Consider the following 18,972-nt stretch of genomic DNA (forward strand, 5'->3'; position numbering starts at 1 on the left):
ACATGAGCCAACAGTGTGTGCTTGCAGCTCAGGATTCATCAAAAGAAGCGTGGCCAGCAGGTTGAGGGAGGTGACTCTGCCCCTCCACTCTGGTGAGACCCCACCTGGAGTACTGCATCCAGCCCTGGAGCCCCCAGCACAGGACCTGTTGGAGCTGGTGGAACACCTCTCCTGTGAAGAAAAGTTGAGAGCTGGGGTTGTTGAACCTGGAGAAGGCTCCAGGGAGACCTTATTGTGGCCCCTCAATAATTAAAGGGGCTTACAAGAAAAATGGAGAGACGTTTTACCAAGGGTTGTCAAAACAGGAGAAAGGGCAACAGGTTAAAACTGAAATACAGTAGGTTTAGACTGGACATAAGGATTTTTTTTCTGTGGGAGTAGTGAAGCACGGGCACAGGTTGCCCAGGGAAGCTGTGAGCGCCCCATCCCTGGAAGTGTTCAAGGTGAGGGTGGACAGTGCTTTGAGCAACCTGATCTTGTGGAAGTTGTCCCTGCCCGGGCAGGGGGGGCTGGACCAGATGATCATTCGAGGTCCCTTCGAACCCAAACCCTTCAGCTGCTCTTCCAGTATTCCCCAACAGAGAGCGACTGTGCTGCCCAACCTCATGTCACACAGGCACAAGGCTGATCTGTGCAACCACCAAAGCATAAACTCTCGCTAGACTTCTTACCAGTGATTTATCCCTAGCACGCCTTATATAAAGCAGAAAAGGTGTGGCGAGCTGCTCTTTCACTTCACTGGCTCCCTGTAATTGATGGAAGATTACCAGGAACATGTTTTTGCAGGAAATATTTTCTAAGGTTAAACAACATTTGACGAGGGTGCGATAATAAATTACCAAGCACACTTCTTTGCAGATACTCCAACGGATGAGTATTGGTTTGTCCTTCCTATGTGTTGTTCCCATAGAAGCAGAGCTTAACCTTTTAAGTGCAGATTATAAAGGCGCCTAATTCAATTAAAATCAGACTTCAAGCATATCAGCACTTAACACTCAAGAGTTATTGCACGATTGGATATAGACATCGTAGTGATCGGCAGGCAGCACGGTTTCCATCTGAGCAAGCTGGAAGAATAGCAGCGTGGTGGTAACTTTGGGAATGGCTTTAAATTGGAAAGGGGAAGATACAGATTAGACATTAGGAAGAAATTCTTCACCATGAGCGCAGTGAGGCACTGGCCCAGGTTGCCCAGGGAAGCTGTGGCTGCCCCATCCCTGGAGGTGTTCAGGGCCAGATTGGTTGGGGCCCTGGGCAGCCTGGGCTGGTGGGAGGCAGGGGGTTGGAACTGGATGGGCTTTAACATCCCTTCCAACCCAAACTATTCTATGCTTCTATGATTTTATGATATATCTCTACGTAGCCCACTAATTGCTCAGCAATTCTTCTGAAATATGGGAATCCAGCACAGAACACAGCACCACACATGCAATTAAAGTTATTTATTGTAGGTTCTCTTTTCTGGACTGACAAAGAGGGTTTCCCAGAGATCAATAACACAACACAATGTTATACACCATTTCACAACTAGTCCCTTGTTGCTTTATTAAGAACATAGTAATTTAAAAATATCTAAATATTTACATATTAATAAAACATATATACAGAAGATTGAGACATTTTTACCTAAATAAGGAATGATTTTTTTTCTTCTCTCTAATAAAACCTATAAAAAGATTTCTGAAGAAAGTCTGAGCAGTAGTCACAGTAAGTAAACACAAATGCAATCTTCCAAATTTACAAAACGCTGATTCTGTTGCTGAAGTGTTACGAGACAGACACGATGGACCAGTGTCTCCTGCCCGATGCAGGCAACTCCAAGCCAGGAAGGAAGGAAAGAGTCAAATCTTAAGGTTTGCAGTGCACATTCAATCTATTCCACAGTTTCAGAGAGAACATGGTCATTCCTAAGAGTCCCTGGTAGGTGAGTGGGGAAGGGCTGGGAGCCTGGTATCTCAAGTGCCAGGAGAACAAATTGCTCTCCATTGGCTTTGGTGTTATTTGTGGGCATTCGGTGGCATCTGAGAAACAGGCTTTAGGATTGTTAAAAAAAAAGAGATTAAATAGTTTGAAATCCATCGCACTCTGTAATAGGACTTTTGCTGAGACACTCAAACGCCAAATAGTTTCCAAAGGAAAAAAAAGATGCACCTAAAATCTACATGAGGAAAGGAAACACAATGGTGAAAGCTCAAACAAGCTCTCCCTCGAATTGCAGGGAACACGCTCAAACTGCCTGCGATCGATGGATGTTGCAGGTGAGACCTAAGACTTTGTCCTGACGTTTTTAAAGTGAATTTAGTGCTGATGAAAGGTGCAGAAGTGAAGGTTTGCATGGAGGGCTGCGTATGATTTTACCTTAGCCCTGACCTGAAAGGACTGACCCTTTCAGCATCTAAGAAGGTAGTGCAATTTCTTGATTGATTCACTCAACTGCCAAGATACCAATAAAGTGCCAGTCAAAAGGTGACTGTTTTTTTTTTTTTAAGTAGGTGAATATTGTTGCTAAGGGTAGTTGAAAAATCACAGAGTGCAGACCCTCTTCCTGGAAACGGGCAAACTAATACATCTGGAGATGAAGGTGGTAGGGTGAGCTAGGGGGAAAGCAAGGGGAGGATGACCACCTCCAGCAATCCGTACCACAACGATGCTTGAGAGCCATCCCACTAGGACTACGAAATTGAGGAATAGCTTCTCCTTGCTATAATTAGGAAACAGGACACTGCTGGGAGGAAGCCTGTTTATTTCCTGCTAAATCCAGTGGGGACTTTTTAATCATAGCTGCGTACCAACTGATTGTTGGTACCACAGCAGTCAGGAAAAGAAAAGTGGGCCCACAGAAACAAAGAGCTTCGGTAAGTCAAATGCTCATTGAGCCCTTGGGGTTTGTGATGGGGAGAGATGCCACCCTGGTCCTGAGAGACGGGTAGAGTCACTCAGCTGCGCGTATCCACCTCTGCGTGGCTTAAGATGAAACACTGCTGGCGAGTACACAATCATGTGGAAAAATACAATGGTGGAGGAAAAACAAAGGCAAGAGAATGTCTTCAGAGTGGATACCCTGCTAATTAAATGATGCATTGGATACAGAGGGAAGCCATCTTTAATTATGATGGAGAACAGTGAAGTGGTTTCGTTATTTGAGGTTACATGGAAAATGCATGAAACAACACAAATTTGAAGGGAAAATGGTATGGACGTCCACGTCTTGCAGTACGCTGAGGTTCTCGCGCTGATCTTGCAGGGACATTATTCAAAGGAGAGGATGTTTCTGTCTGCTAAGAACACTGATGCGGGATGTCAAATTCAAGCTGAAAAGTCTGGGTTTGCATCTATCAGATGATCTGTCGTGGTGTCAAAAAGGTTACCTGAAGGAAGAAAGACTTTAAAGAAATCAGTTAAAAAATATAGAAGTTAAGAAATCAGTAATTAGCAAAAAAGAGGAGACAGTAATTACGTATTTGAGTTCTAATTTTAATTTGTGATGGGGCAGAACTGTTGGTGTGTAATCAGGCAGCGGCTGCTGAATTCCATTCAGAGAACTCAACCGGCTAAAGAAAAGCAAATTCAATAGACTTTTTTCAAACACGGAATTTGTCAGCAAAGTTTTTCACACAACGTACACCGCACCCCACCTCAGATGTAAAGTGCTGCCTTCAACTTTGGTACAAACTGCACTGCAATGCTCACCCCTTTGAAGTTACAGTTCTGAAGAAGTGAAAAAAGCACCACAGGAATTTTAAACCTAGAGTACATAGTTTGGGATGTTCTTTGGAGAAAAACCCACCACTCCACAGCAGTCTAAATGCACATGGGAGAATATATATATATATAAAGGTGCATGGTGTTATTATATCCCATCTTTTTAAAAGCACTTCAAGAATGAGCTTTTTCTAAAATGAACAATGAAAGACGGACAGAAGAATTACAACTACAGTGCTAAGAACACAGGGCAAATAGGAGACAGACATCAATCAGCCTGAGAGGCAAATACAACCCAATGAAAAGGGAAGACTCACACAATCATGCACCGAAAGGATAAAGATTTATATTACACTAAAAGATTTATATTTAAGGTTTTGAAAAGGTTAGGGTTTTTTTGAATTCTCGTTTTCTTGATATTGTATTTCACGAAAAAAGAAGACAACCTATATAGAATTGGATAGTTGCTGTTTTCTTATCATTGGTTTCTTTACCAAGGGATTGCTCTCATCCTTCTACAAAGCTGTATCACCTCCAGACCTGAGGATTGGTATGTTAGTGTTTCGGCTTCTATTAGGGATATCAAAACTCTTTCTCATCTTGAAATTAACCCCAGGGTGGAGAAACTATACAAACTCTCAGTGCATCTGCAGTCCAAAGCACAGGTAAAAGGAGGGCTCTCTCATGGTCCTGGGCTGCATGTATCTTTCAAATGCAATATTCAAGATAAGGATTCAAGAAAAGGTTGTTGCAGCTGGCTTACATTTGTTTCCACATGTGAAACTTATGGGTTATGCCTTCCTTTTAGTTTCTTTTTTAAACACAAAATCCAGATGCTTCATGGAAATTACAGACCAAAATAAGATAATTTTTGCAAGGCCAATTTATATAGGAAGACTCTAACAACTGCCACAACTTCATCCTGATAAAGATTTATCTCATACCTTCCAGGTTCTTGTATCACTGAGACATTAATCAATCTTTCCACTTAGCCCACGGTAATTAGCCTGGGACCTGCCTGATCCGTCTCAGCTCAGGTCTCAACACAGCCTGCAGCTTTTGGTAGGCGCAAGAGCCAGATCGGTGGAGGACCTGAGCTTTGATAATGTTTGTTACAGACAATTCTTCTAGCATTTTCTTGAGATTTATCTGTCAATGCACCAAAGTTCCCAGCAAGTTTTAGTGCCACAGTTCTTCCAATTTGCTTTAAACACCCTTCAACAAACAGCTTTCAAGGGAAAGGCCCTCTTAGCAACAAGAATGATTTTAAAACACAAGCGGGATTTCCGCTCATAAGTGCTAAAATGGGGCAAAAATGTCTTCTTTAGTTTTATGAGGATGTACCATCCCCATTTTTTCACAAGGCTTCTGAGTTTCAAAGAGTTTTTGAAAACCAAACACCTTCCGGTCACCCCAAAGTCCAGGATGTTGCTCCTTACGGCTGCAGCAGGAGTAGGTTCAAACCTGGCATCTACAGCAACTAACTGAACTCAGAGCAAAGTCCTGCTGGCACCAAAGAAGAGACGCCTCCAAATGTGATGCAGATCTGACCTTCTCTCTGGAAGCAGCCCTCTTCCCACCAACAATGAAGGGATCTCAGAGCAACCACAATTTAGACTGAGGTTGTCTCAAATGTCAGGTGTCGGCCATAGGCTGTCATCCAAAATCATGTAGGTTGAGGCAACTCAAAATCAAGGAATACCATGTCTCTCTTCATCCATTTCCAGACCCAGACCTCACTCATAACGCTGCTGACATCACAGGCAGGACTGACTTAGCAGGAAAGGCAGATTAAAGGCATATGAATTCTTCCACCCCCCTTTTCTTTTCACCAATACTTACTGTTGATTCACAACAGTAAGTTAAATTCTTGAAGACAAAGACAGCAATCATCCAGTCATCTGGTGTCTGTCATAAATAGCTTCCCTACTCCATCTTTTCTCCTCACCCAGCCTCCTGCAAGGCCCTGCTTAAGCAGTCCAATTCAGTCTGGTTTTACTCTACCACATACCACAATAACCACTGATCCTGATTTATCTGATATTAGCTCCTGTAGATGTCATCTGTGACCGAGGCCCATTGCACCAGGCACTATACAAACACACACACAGGGAGACTCTTCCACAAAGATTTTCCAAGCTAAACAGAGAAGACAGCTGAATAAATCGCACAAAGGCTGTCTTTAAAGAACTTGTCAGTAACACTCCTTTGTAAAATCAGATATACTAAGAGAGGGGAAGACCTCTGTAAAAGTTATATTCCACCTCTTTTGCTACATTCCTTGATAGAAAGCATCTATATTTTGGCTCTTTATCATAATTACTGTCATCATACTGTCTGTATATCACTTTAAATCATTTGATTCCCAGAACAGTATGATATTACGTGGATACGTAGTACAAAGAGGCACTTGCACATATATAATAATGGGTGTGAGTCAAACGCTTGGCTTCCAGCCTGTGAACATCACCTCCCCCACCGACGCAAACTGCAGTGTGGTTTATTTAGGCATCCTTCCACAGACAGAAGTACACATCACAAAGGGAACATTTCAGCTCAAAACCTACATGCATGGATGCTCAAAGGTGTACAAACAAGCAGACTGCAGTGGTGATCTGCTGTGGAGTGGGAAGGGAGTCTTCTTACCACAACCATCTCAGCACGCTCACTTCCATCAATTGCGTGCAACGCAAGCACTAACTACAGAAACCGTGCTCAAAGAAAAGCACAGCAATCTAGTAATTCTGCTCCCTAATGTGATTACCAGAGCAATGAAAAGATAACACTACATTGCCTTATCAACCTTTATGAAGGTCCTCTTGCAATGGAATTGCTTCCCTCCCTGATAAAAGAAACAAACAGGATGTCACTTGGAAGAGACCTTTCAAACCAGAGCTTCCTGCATCTATTATCACAGCCGTACCCTGAAATACTCAGTGGCTGGCCAAGAAAGCAGCACGGTGGCTCACAGTCAGCGCGTGCTCCCAGCCCCCACTGGGTTCATGCCAGAACAAGACTATAGCTGCTTGTCCTCCCAACTGCTTCGCTGGTCCTATTCCTTAGTAACTGCACGTGCTCTGACAGTGGGATTGCAACCAACAGCGCTCCATGGCTGGCAGCTGCTGCTCCGGCACACAGCAGTGAGTGTGCAAAAGCTCCTTCTCGAGCTCTTATGCAAGAGAGATTAGATTGCACAAGAGACTGATGCTGCGATGGTACTAGCACTCTCCTGACCACCCGTAGCCTCCAGGTACTGTGCCATGTGCTCAGCAACCCAGTATCAGCCCTGTCCTGTTCTTTACAGCAATAGCATTGCTCATCTCCAGGTATCTTTCGTTGCCACACTTTAGGAATATTATAAAAATACACTGTAATCCATGACCTTCTTTGTCTGCTCAAGATCTTCCCTGCTTTTTCTTCAGCTTTGGGGATAACAGGCAGCATCTTGGTGAAATGACAGGAAAATGATTTTGTAATTCAGGGAAATGATCATTGCCCCAGAGTCCAGCCCCTCTGGATTTTCAGAAGATGGCAGCTCAATTTCTATCATCAGGGCACCTATTGATGGACTGACACTCAACAAGAGGGTGCTTCAAATTTCAGCCTCAACTGTCTTCAGTTCAATACCATGTGCAACAGCATGCAAAAGTCTTATTTCCTAGCCTATACTGCTGCACAGCGATACTGCTATTTAGCAACTGTGAGGCTTTTAAGGCAGTGTGGCTGCACTTCAACAAAAAGTAAACCAACACTTAACTAGCACATAAATATCTTTGCAATCCTTCTGTGAACCCAAGATATTATTGCTAGGACAACTGAACAGATGCCACAATACAAGTTATTTTTGTCTGTCCCTACCAATAAATCCGTTAAGAATTCAAAAAACTCCCAGAAATACTAGGGATGAGCACAAGCCTCTGTCTGGCATAAGAAAAGTAACTTACTGGCCTTATTAGCTTAGCTGTTACCACAATCCCTAAGGTTTTATGAACATGAAATAGAGGGGGAAATCGTAAGATTCTCATGCATTTGTTTTTTAATACAGGCCATTCTAAATGTAAGATAGTTGGGTTCTGTGTGCAATTACCCAACTGTATCTAGCACACCAGGATTATTGAAAACTGCTTCCATGCCATAAATAAACAAACACACACACATTGGAAGCTGATAAAAATGTTAATACATTTTACCTGTTTGTAGTAGAGAAATGTCCGGCTTCTCATCACAGTCAGTTGCCTCTGTTGATTACAAATATAAACAAGAAATCTCATTACTTGTACTGAATACAGGAATGCGATTAAAAAGCTACATGCTATAGAGAGATTTTGCATTTTCTACCTACTTTCCTCAGCTGCAATTTGCTACTGCTCAGTTAAAAACTCACTGCTTGGAGGAAAAGGTCAGGTAATAAAAATGCAAACTTAAAAGCGGGAGTTGTGTATTAAGAAGCAGTTGTGCCAGCAACTGGATGGAGTAACACTTGTTCTTTTTAAGGTTTCAGGATATCCAGATGATAAAAGGCACTGCAATAGTCTGATGAAATCACATAAGAAAAGTCCCCAGTGGTCCTTGGAGGAAGAGCCTTCCAGGCTAGTACCACCCTTAACAGCTGCCACCACCCGACACCTACAAGGAAAGGGTGAACACCCCCATATCTGCACCTGAACCTCCCATGATGACAGCCAAGTTCATTTTGCAGAGGACAATTTACCCTCCCATGATGACAGCCAAGTTCATTTTGCAGAGGACAATTTACTATGGCAAAACGTCTTCAAAGATGCAGGTGGGCACTTGGCATAATTAAAAAAAGCACGTAACCACTCAGGTACCCAGGCAGTTCTAGTGTATGGATACACACGTGCTTTCAACCCACAGCTTATGCAAGATCATTTGACTTAATTTAGCCCACGGTGAAGGAAGGCTAAAAGCCTAATTTGTTCATCTTGTATTTGCCACAGGCCAAGGGTATGCATAAAGATAGTTAATTTGGCTCAGCAGATGTGCAGTGACTTGTTAGACTGTAGTGCCCTGGAGTGTGCACATGAATCCTGTGTAAGTTGTAGGCATGCAACAGGAAATCGGTGCCTAACTGTCACAAGCCCTATTCAAAATCCTGTTATCTTTGTCTTTTGGCACTTCAGCATGATGCTTAAGGCCTTTGAAATATAATGAGATCTTTCAGAGTGCTTCAGCAAACTAGGTGTGGTCCTAAAGGACCAGGCCATTACATTGTACACGTTCAGTGTGGTGGATATACTTCGCTTCACTACACAATATCCATAGGGATCAAATCTGATCAGGGTTACACATGCACTGAGTAACTTCATTCAGCTCCCACTTGAAACTAAGCTAACCGTCCTGGTCATCTTTATCATAGCTCTGTACATGAGGATGTTGAGTTGCTGCCTTTATGAAGATGCTGATGTACACTAGTTTCCTCCTTCCAGCAATCCCTGGATATCCATCCCTGGACCTGCTCTCTCTCCCCCACACATATGGATGTCACATTAGTTTTTAGCTACATGCTTTCTACTCAGTTTTGCAAAATTAATTGAACTAAAGAAAACTGAAAAAAAATGAAAAACCTCTGTACTAAGCAGCTTTCATCCTATTTAAATGGAGAGCTCTGACAAGTACATAGCACAGACTTGTAAGTGACTGTGCCTTGAACCAATACCTTTTTACACTTTCTGTAAGAAGGTGGCACACAGAGCAGAAACAAATTAAGTGCTTGGTACCACTTACTGCAAAAACCTTGAATTTTGGAAGCAATGGGTGGCTCAATAAATGCGAAAAGGTTACCTAGGCTGGTTAGAATCTGAACTGGACTCTCAGCAATGTAAGGACTGGATGCACAAGGGAGGAGACAGCACAGTGAAAGGAGAATCTGAGAAACAGCCAACAGGACACACATGGCTTAAAACATGAGTGTCAGTCCGAAGCCAGCTCCTAGCTATGCTATGAAGAACCACCTGTATCAAGTGGCACAGCTACTCAGCATACAAGAGATGAAGCTGTAACTGGACCCTTGGGTTGAAGAGGCCCAAGCTATGAAAATGGGGGAAGCTAGAGATGCGTGCTAGTAATGGGCTGGAAAGTCTTCCCTCTGTCAGTACCAGGGATGGCACCAACTAGGCTGTCCACTCAAGTGACAGGTTTTCTGGAATCTTCAGCAGTGAGTCTTTAAGGAGGTCTAGAGACTCTGTTACCTTTCTGCCTAACTGCTCTTCTTACACCTGGATAAAAATGAACTCAGAGGAAGGCAGTAACACCAAAAGAAACAAATGGAAGCTAGGAAATACCTTGCTTTCAGAAAGGACTCTGGTCTCCACATTTGCAAAACCAGCTTTGTGATTAACAAAGTTACCTGGCCATTTCAATCTTGCACGATTGATAGATGAGGTCCAGCTCACCACCAGTCCTGTTCCTTATCCTAGCACAAACGTTCATACATTCACTGAGATCAGATCTTGTTAAAAACTGACATTGCCACAAGAATGCTTGTGCCAATGCCAGAACGAGAGCGAAAGCACAGCAGAGAGTCTGCCCACTCTTTTCAGTAGCTGCCTGAATTTGTTTTACAAAACTGGATGCACAATCGCAGCTCCAGGTGAAGTTGGACATGAGAGGCATGACAAACACCTTGACCTCCTAACACGCATATAAACCACCAGCTTCTCACATGCCATTCCAAGCAGGAAAGGAGGTTTGCCTTTGAAAACCACACCCAGAGGACTGCCAGCCAAACTTAACTTGTCTTGAGCCACCTGGCAAGACAAGGCAAGCAGGAATATATCCTGCTGTGGGAATTTGGAGCCTTTATTCAATCCTTTGCTTCTGTAGAGCTCAGTAGCTCTTTGCACAACAATTCTGGTAGTCATTTCCTTAGAGGCTGTTTTTTTTTCCCCTAAAAAAGCTGTTTAGCTTCTGATGTACATGTTTGTCTATTAAGTGTACACCTGCTGGTTTGCTCCTTGAACAGAGGTTTCTGTACACTCAGGGCTGGGAAGATGAATGCAGCAGATACTCATTTTAATATTGCCATCTTTATCTAAGGTACTGGCCACAAAAGCACTGTACACCATGTTCAACTCGCATCCTACATACTTCCTGACCCTGTGTGTATCACTAAGCAAAGAAACCAACCTGATCTCTCACAACACCTAAATACTGTATCAAAAATACAAACCAGGCAAATCAGAAGGATAAAGAGAAATAGAAAGCAAAACTCCCTCATATGTGACAATGGAAGCAGTGGCTTGAACAAGGACATGGGAGAAAAGACATATTTCCAGAAAAAGGTATACATTTTGTCTTCCTTCATTCCCACTATTTCACACTGCAACAACACAATGTTAATTTTAAACAAGAATTCAAGGATGAAACGCCACAGTGTGTGATTTATTTAAATTAATCCTGCCTGAAAAATTTAAGCGTGTTTTCTAACATTGCCATATTTTCCTTTATGGAACAGGGCAATCAAAATCTTCCAGGTTATACACAAGGTAATCACTTTGCATGAACAGCTCCTACCCTCTGTACTTCGGGAGTATTACTCATCCGGTATCAGCTTTCCTGTCTATGTAATGGACAGCTGCTACAGAATAATGGCTTACAGGCTCTTCAAAACATAAAAAGGGAGGAAGAACTTACTGTGAGTGATGTGTGGCCCCTGACCTTTTGTTTATTAATGGATGGAGAGTTTAGTAATCAAAAGGCTTGGATACTATGTCTGGCACAGAGGTGACATGAACAGTGAGTCAGTTCCTTGTGCTCTTACCCATTTTAAGATCTCTGTGCTGATGGTTGACCATCTCCCTCTGTGCTGCCACTGGCAAGGCCACCAGCCACCTACCCATATTCTCTCTTGCAGGGTGAAAAGACCACGCCATGGAAACCAGCCGGTGTAAATTACAAGGCAATTTGCATCATAATTCATGCTGCTTTGAGAGAGGAAGCCTATGCACATGACTTATCTCTGACTTCTTCCTTTCCAGGGCCACTTTGCATCCCATTCCAGCAGCCAAAGAGGTTCAGAATCTCTGCTGGGAGAAGACAGGTCTGGCACTAGGAAGCCGTGTCCCAGTCTGCTGTGCTGCTGACATGAAATGGGACCAGGAGTCAAGGCTGAAGAATATTATAATAGTCTTTAATTTTAATTATAACATCTGTTTGTAACATTAACCTCGCAGTCTCTTCTTCCCTTTGTGACAGCCAACTTGTGAAATTTTGAAAAGACTGAACAAGGCCAATAAAAATTTAATGGCAGTGACAGCTATATTCTCAGATCTAACAAATAAAAAAACCCTACTCAAGTCTCAGATCTCAGGCAATAATCTAAAAGAACTAAGAAAAAGCCAAAGCAAAATAAATAAATTTATAAAAGAATATTTCCAGCCATGAAAAATATTGTCACTGATTCAGAACTTAAATGAATTCTTATTTGGCTTAGGATAACAACCCTTCAAAATCTACACAGGGGAACTATTTTCTAGAAAGCAGAATTTTAAAGTGGTTTTTTATTAGCTTTCCAAGTAGGGAGCTTTTCTGTCCCTAATTCTAGGAGATGAGCCAAACATGATAAATAAGGTTGAGGCTGGGCAGCATCTATGATCCAGTGATCATGATTTAGTTTAATTTGGAATCACTCAGGAGAGTATAGAAAAAGGTATGAAAAGCAGATCCACCCCACTCGTTTGCTAGAATTCTCTGAAATTATTAATATCACTGAAAGCTAGAGCAGGATTTATGCTATCTGACTGAAATAATGTTTCACAGGATAAAGCGGAGAGGGCTGCTTGTGAATGCTGTGTCTTACTGCCTAGTTTGAAATGAAAAACTCATCAGAGGATGTACTAAATGCCTCAGGGGAAGGCAAGCAGGATGGAAAGTATGCCCCTCCTTTCTTAAATACTTCTGCTGCTAAAATTTAGCCCAACTCAGTGGTGACTAAACGTTGTCTTGCAGCTTCTGTAAAAGAAATGGATCATCTTAAGGTTTTCCCATACAAAGTCTGTGCATTACAACAAACCAGAAACCAACGTAGATAAATCAGTGCAATTAAGCAGCAGGGAAACATATTGGCTCAGAAACTGAATTTAGCTTAATGCTGGCTTCAATTTGCTCTTTGGGCACCTTAGTCTATATCCACAAACTTAGCCAGCGTGTTTCAGTGAGTAAGTGGAGATAAAACTAAAAGAGTTTGACTTAGTCTCTTAATTACTTGGGAGTATGGACATTTAAGACACTTGCTTGGAAGGGCTCAACCTCTGCTCAGCCAGACACATGTGGACTGGAAGAGCTCATGAGGTCATCTGAAAGAGTGATGAGTTCCACATCTCAGTGGCTGTGATTCCTGTAGTTTTCAGATTCTTAAAAGCTAAGTTTTGCAACACGCGGTCCTGGGACACCTTCTCCCCGTAGCAGACCACATCTTCCCCCACGCCTGCTCTCCCTTCCTTTTTTGGTCTCTCCAAGTTACACACAGTTGTAATAATTTCGGTATCACTTCACAATGAATAGTTAAAATGTGCACAGTTCCCACAGAACCTGTTTTATACCAGGATAAAGCTGCTGAGGGTTGTGAGACAATGCTAGCAAGCATGGTAACACCCACCCTTCGGTTCTACAGACCTCCCGAAGCAACAGCCATCATTGCAAACAAAATAGAGAACTAGATGGATCTGTCACCTGATCAGCCCCACATCCCTTGTATCAGAAGATCGTGGTTGTAATGCACAAGTGCTAACAAATCCTGTTTCAAGAAGATCACAGAATCACAGAATCACAGAATAACCAGGTTGGAAGAGACCCACCGGATCATCGAGTCCAACCGTTCCTATCAAACACTAAACCATATGAAGGTGTTAATGCTACCTGCTGTCTGCTCCTGCCTCTCTGCCGTTATCTACTGCTTTACTGTCACAAAGGCTGTGGAAACTTCTCATTTGCTTTAGTGCAAGGTCAGGTTGGAATAAGCTTAAGCCACCAGTGAAGATGGCAGTGGATGGTAGGATGCAGATAGCCACGACGGTCTGCTCAATCGCTTCTGCTAGATCAAAACAAGCATGTCTGCCTGTAGCCTCATGTCAGAGAGAAACTGGTATGCTTCAGGGAATGCCAGTAAACTAAATTACACAAAAAAGAGCCTTTCTAGCAGTCCAGTTACCACATACTTTTTTCTCCAGTGAATGAACCTGAGGGGCTGCTACATATACTGCTGCTCACTACTCATCCACGTATCGGTTAACGAGCTACCTTCCCTCTGCAGACAGAGGCAGACATTGGAGCCTATCTTATTTAGTCACACTATACTCAGCTTCCCTTATTTTTCTTCATAGTCTTGCTAGCTTAGAGATAATATCCTCTGCTTAGATTCTCCTATCCTGAGAAAGGGCCAGAGATGGAGGTGGCCCCATTTGAAAGGCAAAAGCTGAATGTCATTGTCATTTTAATTAATATCCTGCAGAGGCACGAAGAAAAGCAAATAAAAAAGGATGAAAGAAAATAAAAATCAAAACAAAATTAGGTCAATCCTCTTTCCCGAGGGATCTTCTGCAGACATCCCAAGGACCCTGCACTGCACTCTTCACCATACTGAAACCTGCCATCCCACTTCCACCCTCCTGTCCTGGGGAGGCGGAGGCAGCCTTGAAAGGGGCAGAAAGCAGTCCTGTTGTACAACACCAGTAATCTGACACTGTCTTTAACGAGATTACCTTGTATCCCGCTCTCCTCCCTCCCCCAACACGCACCAGAAACCCTTTTTAAGGCTAGTGCTGGTTTGCTGCTCTACTCAGGGAAGCTTATGCTCTTGAATAATCTGCACTTCTTTACTTCACCCCCTCACTTCCCATGTTATTTCTGTCTCTGGGTGCTCCTCATTTTCTTCAGTCTTAGGCTTTTCCTAGCATTAATAACATTGTGGAGAATGAATTCAGATGCCAATCTAAGCGTGTGTTTCACAGACGCAGCTTTGGACAGAAAACACTGGCTCTCTGAGACGAGGGGCTGGAGAAGACACTTCCTCTGGTCTCACTCACCCCTCACAGCCTCGGGATAACCAGCATCCTTGCAGAGCCATCAGCTTTCCCATCCCATCAACTGGTGGATACAAACAGGCACTTAATTGTGGTGAAGGGCAGAAGGGAAAAGGCAGGCAGCTAAACACAGTAACAGTGAAGAACTGTGGTTAAGGAAGCTGACATGAGTGATGTGCTGCAGACAACGATGTCAGATGCTCTAAAAGAGCAATGAGCAAGAAATACTACCACACGAGAGCCTTAAGAAAACACTAGTACAAGGAAGAATAAATGAAGCCTTGTTGAAGAAAGCCCCTTGTAGGATAGGAGGCATGAAGATGGGACGGAGACTAGTTAAAGTTTATAAAGTAATTGTACATCTCTAATCAGTGATGTTGCTTTCCCATGAATTCTACTGGGGATTTTGAGACTGCATGTTGCCATTTGTCGCTGGAGCTGAGAACTCACCAGCTGCGTGCTGCCAGGGTGAAAGCTTAATGCTGAGTCTTCAGGCTGGTACCAACCCCAAGTGTGCAGGTTATTCCAGCCCAAGTTGAGCAGCTTTGCTGCAAACCCCTACCTACATTACCTGTCACTGCTGGTAAGCTCCCTCCCATGCACTGCAGGGACAGTGCTGGACTGCAGGACTTGCTAGCACAACCAGGGTGGATGGCTGTTGGTTTTTTTTATTACAGTGATTCTGATTCTTTCACAGGGAATGTGAGAAAACACATCCATCCTTCCAGACACATACAGTTAAGAGGGAAAAGGTCATTTGGGCTATATCTTAACTGTACAGTGAGTGGCTTGTCAGACCAAATAACACAGAATTATAAAACTTCTACCTGCAACCCTGGCTGGATCAGCTAGTTTAGGACTTGGATTTCATCAAACACCGGGAACAAAAGTTTCGGTGCTAATGGAATGGGGTTAGAGACAACTTTTGAGAAACACTCAAAGTTAACTTGGCTGCAAAGAGAGCTCCTAAACTTTCTACCATACCAAATATAATGCAACTCTGTACTTTATACAGATATCTGTTAAAATCTGAGGTCCAGTTTTCATAGAGTGAACATCTACAACTCTACAGTCTCTACAGGAAGACCACTCCTGTGGATACAAAGTCTCTAAGATTCTAATCTTACACTCACATGGTGTTCCTTATATTTTTACACGTACCTGAGTCTCTTTTTAATCGTCTTCTTGCCAGTTTAATTTGATCCTGAAGAATCTGGACCCAGTCCCTAGGACCAGGAAGTTTATCCACGTGGTTAGCAGTGCAGTATTTTTCTGTAAAGACTGAAATAAAAACATACCATTTTTTTGAAATGTGCCACCAGAACTGAGAAAAAGAGGCTGGCGAGGATTATAAAGAAAATGTATAAAATTATCCACTTATTAAAAAGCATTTAAAAAGTCAAATCCAGGGTTGCAAGAACAGGGTCCAACTCAAATGTTTCCAAAGTTAGTAATTACGATGCCATTTGTCTGTATAAATAGAACAATAATACCACAGTCACTATTATAAAAGTCTATCCTAGAGACACCTTATGTCTCACATTCCTGAATGCCACACAAAAACACGTGAGAAAAAATAACAGTGCACTTTAAGCTTCACCCCCAGATGTGGCAGGCACTTATAAATGCTGCTTTCCATATGGCACAAGCAGAGAGCTGAAGATCTGGTCATTTGGTGGCCTCTTGGTCATGTCTTCAAGACTACAGGCAAACTGATAAAAGATACAAAGTCATACCCCTACAGACATCTCTACAATTCTCATGCTGTCAAACCAGATGGAATACAATTTTATAAAGCCACTAAAAAATAAAAAAGAAATAACTGAGAAAAAAGAAATAACTGAGAAAAAAGAAGTATCTTATAGGTCCAATTCCGTATTTTATAAAGCTGGTACACAGAGGGTCAACATCAATTCCATATTTACAGAAAACCTAGCAATGTTATATCAAAAATACAAAATTATAAATGGACTGAAACTGATGCAATTGATTTTCATCACGCAACTGAGACGTGTGCAAAAAATAAACAAGAGAAGAAATAGAAAAAATATTATTACTGTTGGTATTGCTATTGTAGTCTTGGTCAGAGGTCTTGGAGCCCAGTGTCCAATTATGACCGGCAAAGAAAGAAAGAAAACTGATCACAGCTCAAGGGATTTGTAATCCTTAAGAATAAATGTTGCACGAATGGGATGGGGAAGCATGCAACAAGAAATGACAACTTCAGTATTTTTAAACAAACATGTTTGAAATGGTGCTAGCTGGTAAGTATAGAGGGACCTAAAGCAATCACTTTCCACTCTTTCCACGTTAACAACTCCACAAAAGCATTGCATGAAAGGCATTAGCAATGCTCTCTTCTGCAGTCTGATCCGCAAGGACATCAGACCAACTCTGAGGGCCTTCCAGAGAAGCCAATGCAGTCCCACACATCAACAGTGTCTGACCTGCAACGATGGTCCCTCTGAAGGTGGAAACAATCTTTCCCTTCTGAATCCACACGGCACCCAGCACAATAGAAACCCAATCAATGACTTCAGATTCCCACTTACTTAAACGTGCAGCTGCAGTTCCTGCTTGTGACCAGGGCCTGAGAACAATCTGTGTCACTAGACTGCACCCTGGCCATCCAACGCAGCTGCCTACAGTGGGGAATACAGCAGCTGCTCGCTGTTACCTCTACAGCAATCCAGAGTCCGACAGCATTGGAAGGCTAATATGTTACTTGCTATTCTTCTCTAGCTTGCTTATTCTTCTTTTGAATGAACATCAAAGTAGCTTTGATTGTTTGATGTCTGGCTAGGGAAACACCAACATGGGCAAAAAAAGAATGGGAATACAATAGGATGGAGGCAGAAGAAGTGGTGCCTCCCCTTTCTAGATCACCCAAGCTGTACAATGCTGATAACCTCCTATACAATAGAATCAGAGGATGGTTTGGGTTGGATTGAAGATTATCTAGTCCAATCCCTGTGCCACAGGCAGGGACACCTTGCATGAGATCGGTAGCTTGAAGTCCCGTCCAACCTGACACTGAGCAATTCCAACAACGAGGCATCTACAACTTCTCTGGGCAACCTGTGGCAGCATCTCACCATCTCAATTTCTTCCTTACGTCCCATCTAAACCTAGTCTCCTACCATTTAAAACTGCTGCCTACTGTCCTGTCATGTCACTACAGGCCTTGGAAAAGTTTGTCCCCATCTTTCTTATAAGCCCCCATTAATTATTGAAAGGCTGCATTATAGTGTCCCCAAAGCTTTCTCTTCTCCAGACTGAACAATCCCAGCCCTCTCAGACTTTCCTCATAGAAGAGCTGTTCCAGACTCTGATCATTTTTGTGGCCTCCTCTGGACCAGCTCCAAGAGGTCTATGTCTTTCCTGTGCTGAGGACTCCAGAGCTTGATGCAGTATTCCAGGTGGGGTCTCACCAGAGCAGAGTAGAGGGCAGAATCACCTTCCTCGATCTGCTGGCCACACTTCTTTTGATGCAGCCCAGGATACAGTTGGTCTTCTTGGCTGTGAGCACACATTGCCAGGTCACATCCAGCTTTTCATCCACTGGTTCCCCCAGGTCCTTCTCTGCAGGGCTGCTCTCCATCCATTCATCTCACATTCTGTACTGGTGCTGGGGATTGCCCTGGCCCAGGTGCAGGACCTTGCACTTAGTCATTTTGAGGTTCACATGATCTCACTTCTCCAGCTTGTCCAGGTCCTTTTGGATGGCATCCTGTCCTTCAGGCATGTTAACCACACCACTCAGCTTGGTGCCATCCGCAAATTCACTGAAGGTGCATTTGATCCCACTGTCTCTGTCACTGATGAAGATATTAAATGGTTTTGGTCCTGGTATGGACCCCTGAGGGAGACATCACACATATATCTGTACACAGCTCACTGACTTCTGCAGGGAAGAACTTCTTTGGCTGGATTTCTAGTCAACAACATAAAAAACCAAACTGCTTCTAATGGTTTTATGGTTTTTTTCATCTTTCCCCCCACCTGGCTCTGAGTGAAAGACTGATGTGACTCACAAGGGAAACTGATTGCCCAGCAGAAAGACTGTAACCTATTCAACAAGTGCCACTCAAAGTCAAAAGAGACAATTTCTTCCTGGCTAATCATTCTGTTGCAGGAACATTAAATTACTTGTAAGGACAGCAGTTAAAATGCTTACAGACAGGAAGAGTGATTTTCAAGCAAACAGGCCCTCCTTTAATTTCTCTGCTCA

General features: G+C 42.9%; 1 protein-coding gene across 5 annotated transcripts in view; it reads right to left on the reverse strand.

Moving 5' to 3' along the window:
- Nucleotides 1-1,427: 1,427 nt before the first annotated feature.
- BEND7 (BEN domain containing 7) overlaps nucleotides 1,428-18,972 on the reverse strand; it is a 49,745-nt gene continuing 32,200 nt past the window's right edge. For 2 of the 5 annotated variants that reach the window (XM_069869029.1, XM_069868706.1), the window contains 3 exons: nucleotides 15,903-16,022; nucleotides 7,893-7,943; nucleotides 1,428-3,383 (listed from right to left, as the gene is read on the reverse strand). In XM_069869029.1, the coding sequence (XP_069725130.1) occupies nucleotides 3,307-3,383; nucleotides 7,893-7,943; nucleotides 15,903-16,022 (248 nt within the window). In that variant the 3' untranslated portion in view covers nucleotides 1,428-3,306. The remainder of the gene's footprint in view (nucleotides 3,384-7,892; nucleotides 7,944-15,902; nucleotides 16,023-18,972) is intronic. The other 3 variants (XM_069868786.1, XM_069868942.1, XM_069868857.1) reach the window with 3 other exon arrangements.

This window comes from Phaenicophaeus curvirostris, chromosome 1 (genome assembly GCF_032191515.1).
Source record: "Phaenicophaeus curvirostris isolate KB17595 chromosome 1, BPBGC_Pcur_1.0, whole genome shotgun sequence".
Classification (NCBI taxonomy): Eukaryota; Metazoa; Chordata; class Aves; order Cuculiformes; family Cuculidae; genus Phaenicophaeus; species Phaenicophaeus curvirostris.